Below are 7,521 nucleotides of genomic sequence, written 5' to 3'. Positions count from 1 at the left end.
AGAATCCAGGGTTCATTCGAAATCGAGAGAGAAGAAGGGGTCCGTTTGAAACTTAAGTGACGAGGGTGAAATATGAGAGAAGTGTTGTTGTGAAAGTTGTGTCTTTCTCATTAGCTCTCACTATCAATATATAGTGGAGGTTCATAAGGGTTTACAACAAGGAGAGTATCTACACATTTATTACATATTGACCACAAAGATATAGTCTTGGTCAAAGCTCATAAATGCTCCGGTTGAATGAGTCTTCATCTTGACTAGTCTCGGGCGGATGTAGACGGACCGGAGACGGGTGTAGACGGACCGGATAGTCTGGTCGGATGTAAACCTCCTTGATGGTTAATGGCAATCCACATATCCATATCATGGATTTATAACAGATGTCGAAGCTGATTGAGAGAAGAATCATTATTGGCAAAATGCGGTTCAAGCTCCCGTATGAAAGTCTTGAAGATTGTAAACCTTTGTGGGAAAAAGTGGAGTTTAACAAGAAGAAATTGGGAATCGCAGGTCGATGGTATAAGGAAGTTGATCTCTACATTGAAAAGGATGTTACGGGAAGAGAAACAGAAGCAAGCATACCTAAGAAGGAAACAGAACCAAGTGAACATGATAAAGAAAGAGAAGACAGTGTACCTGAACAGGATAAAGAGACGATCATGGAAGAGCGTCATGAAGATGCGACCATTGAAGAGCGTCATGAAGATGCGATCATTGAAGAGCGTCATGAAGAGGCTGAAGGTGGCGAGGTTGGAAGTGATGATGAAATTGAAGATGCCACATATGAGGGCGAAGCATCAGATGATGAATGTATAGATTCTGAGGCAGGGTTGTCCAAGAAATCAGAATCTGATGATGATGTTGAGGTAGTTGAGGAGGAGATAGAAGTTTTCAAAGATGTCAACTATGAAGAACAAATTCCAGATGAGGATGAACAATACCCTGCCACTGATGACTCATCAGGTGACGAAGAAGAACAAGCTGAGCGGTTGGTGAAAAGAAATATGTCTGATGGGATTTTTAGTCTAAGGCAATTGTTCAATACTGGTGAGGAGTTTAAAGAGAATGTTATTCGATACATTCTGAAGACGAGGAGAAATGTTGTCTTCGATAGATGGGAGAAGACTAAACTCGGTGCAAAGTGTAATGAGAATGATTGTGGGTGGCGCATCTATTTTTCAGTGGAGAACCCAATAGAGAAATGGATGGTGAAAACCTATGAGGATGAGCATCAATGTCACCCTGTTGGGAGGTGTAAGCTGATCAAAAGTCCGGTAATAGCTGATATATTTCTAGAAGACATCATACGAGATCCTGAAATGAGTGTGCCGGAAATCAAAGATGAAATGAAGAGGAGGTACAACATCATCATCTCACCTCCAAAATCCCAAGTTGCTAGGAGAATGGTCTTTGATAAACTCCAAGCTGAAACTAACGAGCAGTTTGCACGGTTAAGAGATTATGAGGCTGAAATTAAGAGGCAAAGTGTGTTTCTCTTACCTTAAATGTTCATAAAATCCTAGCATAAACTAACGAGCAGTTTGCACTGTATTTTTCAGGACAAATAAAAACACCACCGTGGAGATTAACACTATCAGAAGAGAGGATGGAGAGGAAATGTTCTCGGAAATCTATATTTGTTTTGAGAAGCTAAAGAGGTCATGGAAACAGAACTGCAGACCCATCATCGGCTTAGATGGTACGTTCTTAAAACACCCTGTCCAGGGGATGATTCTCACAGCAATAGGAAGAGATCCGAATAATCAGATATATCCCATAGCTTGGGCAGTAGTGTCGGCTGAGAACAATGATAACTGGGAATGGTTCATTCACAAGTTGAAGCTTGACTTGATTTGGGTGAAGGTGACAACATTTCGATTATATCTGACATGCATAGGAGTTTGATTCATGATGTTGTTACGGAGTTGCCCAAGGCTGAGCATCGAGCATGTGCTAGACACATCTACGCCAATCTGAAGAAATTGCATAAGTCTGACACTTTGAAACCCCTCTTTTGGAGAGTTGCAAGTAGTTATAACGAAGGTGATTTCAAAGCAAGCCTTAAAACTTTCAGAGAATTTGATCCGCAGGCGTGTGACGATCTGCTGAAGAAAGATCACCGTACTTGGTGCATAGCTTTTTTTAGGACCGGTTGTTGTTGTGCTGATACTCACAACAATCTGACAGAGTCTTTCAATAGGACTTTGAAGGCTGCAAGGAAGAAGCCATTTGTGCAGATGCTGGAGCTGATTAGGAGAGATGTGATGCAAAGAATATCGAATAGGTACCTAATAGCTTGTAAGGAGATCGGAAGACACACAAAGAAAGCAAGAAAGGAGATAGAGAAGTCTTGTGATGAAGCGCAACACTGTTACTCTGTCTCAAGTACTGGAGGGAAATATGAGATTGTGGAGGGGACAAATGGCTACTCAGTTCATCTCAATAGGCGCACCTGTGTATGCAGAAAATGGGACTTGACAGGTATCCCTTGTCGCCATGCTGTTTGTGCAATTCGAGAGAACACCGGCTTAGTTGAGGACTACATCTCAGATTACTATTTGACTGACAAGTGGAAAGAGACATATCGTAGAGGTCTGAAGCCGGTTAATGGTCCTAAGTTTTGGGAAGAAACTGGAGGAGGACGCATCTTTGCACCCCCTTATAAGCGACCACCAGGTAGACCAAAAGGTAAAGCGAGGATCAAGGGTGTCCATGAATCACCTTCTAAGAAGAAGGTTGGCCGTCAAGGAAGAGAAGGACATTGCAGTCTATGTGGTGGTAAGGGACATAACTCAAGGAAGTGTCCACATGAGGTATTATCTTGTTCCTTTTCAATCCCAAGTTGATGTAACATCTACGTTCTCGCAGTAACATTTATGTTATCGCAGTCTCAGGAGGACAGGGCGAAGAGAAGGCGTATTAATGAGGAAGCTCAGTTGGAGGGAGAAGTTCAAGCTCAACTACAAGCTCAAGAGGAAGCAAATGATGAAGCACAAGAAGAGGCTGAGATGGAAGCTGATTTCATGGCTCAGTTAGGAGGAGACGAAGCACACGAGGAGGCTGAAGTTCAAGATGTTTCTTCAAATGCACCACAACCAACTCAAGTGCTCCGTAGAAGCAGTCGCTTGGCTTCATTGTTGTTTGGTTGATCTTGTTTTAAAATGTTTCAAGTCTCGGGTATCATGTCTTTTTGTGTGTTTGAAGGTTTTAAAATGTTTCAACTCTCGGGTATTAGGTTCTTTTTGGATTAAATGTGTGATGTCTTGGATTAAATGTGTGAAGTAGTCTCTATGACTTAACATTCACTGACATTGGGTTGTATGATTTTAAACCTTCCATCTTTATAACATTAAGTCTCCTTTTGGTTGAATATGCATGAAGAAGATATAAGATAAAGAAAAAAACTTCAACTAGAAAGATTCAATACATTACATATGATCCATAACTTCAACTTCATTGATTCAAGGAAATACATTAATAAATTACATATGATAGATAAAGAAAGAAACTTCAACTAGAAAGATTCAATACATTATATCTCAATGGATATTACCTTTGCTCAACAACTTCACAAATTCATTACAAATGCTCTCTTCATCTCCATTACTACAGCCTGGTTTCTCCGGCTTCTGCTTCTCTAACTCCATACGAAGAAAATTGACAGTGGCAGTTTGTTCACTTATCCGTTTTTTCTTCTCACGAATTTCATCTCTTGCTTCAATCAAAGCCCTCTTTGGCCAACCATAGACTTCTTCTTTATCAAACCACTCAAAGTAAGAACAAGGGTCATTCCCTCCTTCCTAATGACACAACAAAATATGTTATAACCCATCCCATTGCTACTAAAACATCCAAGAATCATTTTTTCGATTTTCACCTTGTACAATTCACACCCAAAGAACTTTCGGCCAGGATTCTTGTCTGTCCAAGCCGTGAGAATCTTTGCTGGCAACCGACAAACACACAATTTGCGACCACCATAACCTATGTTCCTACTGTTGCTTGATGACCCTGATTTTAGATCCATCTATCGAACAACCATTCAACCACTCAAATCTCATATCACATCGAGCATTTGAGTTCTAAGAATCTTACCTGTTTAGCTCTGTTCAATGTTGTCGCTTCACTTTAATATCTGCTGATTTTGGCCTCTAGATCTGGCCTCTGGGTTTCTGCTACAAAGAGGATGAGTTTTTCTTCGACAAAAAGGATGAGGAAGAAGCAATTGAATCGGTTTTTTTTAATTGGGTTGGGTCGGGTTTTCTTTTTAATTGGGTCGGGTCGGGTTTCAATTGACCAAACGGCAAATCACACGCCGTTACCATCTCTGACGTCCACGTGACTGGTTCCGACAGATTAAATTAGGATAATGATGTTAGTAACATAACAACATATAGTCCAGGGATGTTCGCATGCAATCCATATACTTCGTGTAGTTGAGTGTGCATTTTTAAAGTTGGCATGGTTACTCATGTAGTGGCCGATACTTCGGGTAGCTGGCAATCATTTTTCCTTAAAAATATCATGTCAGAATAGAGATCTAATTAAGCAGACATGTGATAGACGAGAAGAAGACACCGAGCTGCCACCATTTACGCAGCATTGGAGATTTGATAATCTTGAGCTGACACGTCATATAATCATAGTACAACACGCTTAACTCGTTCCTCCACATATCGTAATAATCTCTTATCGTTGCCTCACCACCGTGGCGACCGTATATCACCGCCGTATCCAACGGTGGTCCTTCACGGTTTCTTATAATCCCCAACGTTGCGTTCACCCTCTCAAGTTCGCATTTTCCCGGTCGCATGCAGCATCCAGTCTAACCAAAAGAACAGCAAAAATCAAGTAAAAACATATTTTCCATATATTAAGCCTTGCATATAATTACACTATCAGTTTTAAAATAATTATGTACAAAAGAAACGGAGAATTGTTGTGAATTATGCATTTAGGTTTTACAAAATATTATTCCCTCCGTTTTATTTTAGTCGTCGCCTGTAGAGTAAAATTTTTGTTTAAAATAAGTGTTGTTTTATAATTTTGATGCAAAATTTATTGACTTTATATTTTAATGTATTTTTCTATTGGTTGAAACGTGGTTATGTGTATTGGTAATGATGTTTTTATTTAGTAATATACAAAATTAAATGTTTTCTTATTTTGTGTATCCAAATCTGAAATGACAAATAAAATGAAACGGAAATAGTATAAACATTGAATGATGGAAAACACATAAAATTAACTTGACTGGTAAATTGAGTAGCTTTCTGGGTCTGTTAGAAACATATATGATATGTTTTTTTTGGCAACTGAACATATATGATATTTTGTTTCCAATATTTTCCAATATTTACTTCAAAGTTTCAAAACTGTTGAATTCATTGGATGATCATTGGTTTGTTATAAATAGTTAATCATATAAAGGATTATCCAGAAACATAGGAAGCATTTAGGTGGTTTGAAACATGCGAAGTATCAAAATTGCCTTCATACTGTAATTTTTTTATAAGAAAGATAAAAACCAAACGGAGAGGATAAAAACCAACCAAAAATTTTAAAATAATAATAACAACAACGACCTATTCAAACAAAATCTGAAGCCGATTTTAAACCGTGTCAAACTTTGATATCTAGGAGTATATATTAAATTTGGTTATAGAATAAAAAGGAGAAATTCAGATAGTTTTTTTTAAGTTTTTATCACAAAAACAGATTTCAACGAAGAAAATGACCAAAATAAGTTTTATAAAAGAGTAAAAATGTATTTTTACCCTATGGTTAACTAATCTAGACTTAAGATTTAGAGGTAAGGGATGAAGTTTTGGTGATATGGTTTCAAATTTTAAAAAATAAATATTAAAAATTTCAAAATAAAAAAAGCCATTTTGGTCATTTTCTTTTTTTGAAGACTATTTTTATGACAAAAACTTAAAAATGTTTATTCGAGAGAATTAACAAAAAAACTGAGTAATATTCGTAAGTAACTTGATGCAAGGTAACACCCTTCTATCGAGGGGTCGTAAGTTAGTCAGGAGCGGATGTACATAAGGTGACTATGGGGGCACATGCCCCCTACTACTTTAAAAAAAAAATTATATGTATATTAATTAAATATAATTATGTAATTGGTCGAGAAACAAAGCTTTATATTTTCAACTTAAAACAATCTATAACACATTATTATATGACAGATCTATTGTAGCCCAAAATAAATATAAGTTCAGTTTTAAAAAGCTCAATCAAATGGTAAAGAAAATAATAATGGAAGTTGAAATTTACCTAATTACGCTATATCCACGTTTTTCATTGTCTTCTCCCTAATCACAAAAATCTAAACGCCGAAGACAAAAAGATTGTGCCTAAGGGCATTTCCAATCTTACTTTATTTTTCACTCTAAAATAGAGTTTTGAGTAAAAATATTCTAATATTATTTTATTTCTTATTCTATAATAGAGTAAAAATAGGTTTACTCCAAATATAGAGTAAATTGTTTATTTTTTGTTAGTCACTCTATTTTTTACTGTAAAATAGAATACAATTAGAGCAAACTTCAAATCTATTATAGAATTACTATATTTTAGAGTAAAAATTAGAGTAAACTATTGGAGATGGTCTAACAAGTTCAAAAGAGAAACTAAAAGGTAAAGGTTTTTACCGTAAAACTAAATAAAATTTTGATTTGTGTGATTTAAGTAATAAGAAATTATGAGAGTGTAGAAACTATAGTAATGTACTAATTTTTTTTCATAAAAAAATTTAATGGAAAATATATCAAACCTAGAAAAAAATTTGCATTTACGTATGAAAACTCCGAAGATGATATGTCTTCTCCAAAAAAAAAAGAGACTCTAGAGATGATTTAAAGAGTTTATCTGGTGATTCAGGAAATAAGAAAAGAATAAATGGATATCCAAAATATGAAATTTCCTAAGATAATTTTGTAAGGAATTTTTTAGTAATGAAACTTTTTTTTATATTTTAAATGAGTTGATTAGAATTTTGTGCCCCCTATTAATAATAGTTCTACATCCCCCACTGAAGTTAGCTGCTGACAAAACGTAACTGAACTCTTTGCAAACACCGTTGACTTTGTTCTATCTTAACCATTTGATATTGTTCCCATTTGCGTTGTCCGGAAGGATATTCTGCCTTGAAACACTTTGGTACTGGAGAAAACAATCGGTTGTACCGCAGATCGTTCAACCCGGCGTAAGCCACGCAGATGATGAAACCAATAACTAGAAAGTACTTGGGGAAGCCGAGCCGTCGTGGCCTAAGAAACGTAGCGGCGTTGCTGAGGAGGAACACGGCAAGGAGAGAGAGAGGCTGATTAGGGTCTGGACACGTGGCCTCGTGTGGTAATTGTGGTAGTCAGGTGCGTTGTCGTACGTGTGGTTGTTATGCATGATGAAGAGATGCAAGGCGTGGCCGAGTAGAGGAGCGGAGAAGAGGAGAGTGATGATCGGAAAGAAGATGCTGGCGACTAGATTCCACGACTTGTGGATTTGTGACCTCAT

At 37.0% G+C, this 7,521-nt stretch overlaps 3 protein-coding genes across 3 annotated transcripts; 1 reads left to right on the top strand and 2 right to left on the bottom strand.

Moving 5' to 3' along the window:
- Positions 1 to 377: 377 nt before the first annotated feature.
- On the top strand, positions 378 to 3,146 carry LOC106303068. The gene is made up of 4 exons (XM_013739433.1): positions 378 to 1,477; positions 1,557 to 1,820; positions 1,895 to 2,810; positions 2,886 to 3,146. The coding sequence occupies exons 1-4, from the start codon at positions 378 to 380 to the stop codon at positions 3,144 to 3,146; spliced, it is 2,541 nt and encodes an 846-aa protein (XP_013594887.1).
- Positions 3,147 to 3,536: 390 nt separating this feature from the next.
- Positions 3,537 to 4,024, bottom strand: LOC106303067. The gene is made up of 2 exons (XM_013739432.1): positions 3,875 to 4,024; positions 3,537 to 3,797 (listed from the first exon to the last, which is right to left on the bottom strand). The coding sequence occupies exons 1-2, from the start codon at positions 4,022 to 4,024 to the stop codon at positions 3,537 to 3,539; spliced, it is 411 nt and encodes a 136-aa protein (XP_013594886.1).
- Positions 4,025 to 4,537: 513 nt separating this feature from the next.
- Positions 4,538 to 7,521, bottom strand: LOC106303066 (tetraspanin-14). Its single transcript, XM_013739431.1, has 3 exons — positions 7,254 to 7,521; positions 7,109 to 7,170; positions 4,538 to 4,822 (listed from the first exon to the last, which is right to left on the bottom strand). Exons 1-3 carry the CDS (start codon positions 7,519 to 7,521, stop codon positions 4,538 to 4,540), a joined length of 615 nt encoding a protein of 204 aa, XP_013594885.1.

This window comes from Brassica oleracea, chromosome C7 (assembly GCF_000695525.1).
Source record: "Brassica oleracea var. oleracea cultivar TO1000 chromosome C7, BOL, whole genome shotgun sequence".
NCBI classification, from domain to species: Eukaryota; Viridiplantae; Streptophyta; class Magnoliopsida; order Brassicales; family Brassicaceae; genus Brassica; species Brassica oleracea.
The sequence above is the reverse complement of the archived record's forward strand: the minus strand, read 5'-3'. Positions and strand labels throughout refer to the sequence as shown.

Bases quoted from the DNA above. Each gene is read 5' to 3' on its own strand.
- LOC106303068 (XM_013739433.1), top strand. From the start codon at position 378: ATGTCGAAGCTGATTGAGAGAAGAATCATTATTGGCAAAATGCGGTTC. The intron at 1,478-1,556 runs GCAAAGTGTGTT...TGTATTTTTCAG, and splicing joins TATGAGGCTGAAATTAAGAG to GACAAATAAAAACACCACCG. The intron at 1,821-1,894 runs GTTCATTCACAA...TGACATGCATAG, and splicing joins AACAATGATAACTGGGAATG to GAGTTTGATTCATGATGTTG.
- LOC106303067 (XM_013739432.1), bottom strand. From the start codon at position 4,024: ATGGATCTAAAATCAGGGTCATCAAGCAACAGTAGGAACATAGGTTAT. The intron at 3,798-3,874 runs GTGAAAATCGAA...TTGTGTCATTAG, and splicing joins TTGGGTGTGAATTGTACAAG to GAAGGAGGGAATGACCCTTG.
- LOC106303066 (XM_013739431.1), bottom strand. From the start codon at position 7,521: ATGAGGTCACAAATCCACAAGTCGTGGAATCTAGTCGCCAGCATCTTC. The intron at 7,171-7,253 runs GTACTTTCTAGT...TGTTTTCTCCAG, and splicing joins CGACGGCTCGGCTTCCCCAA to TACCAAAGTGTTTCAAGGCA. The intron at 4,823-7,108 runs GTTAAGATAGAA...TCTTTTGGTTAG, and splicing joins AATGGGAACAATATCAAATG to ACTGGATGCTGCATGCGACC.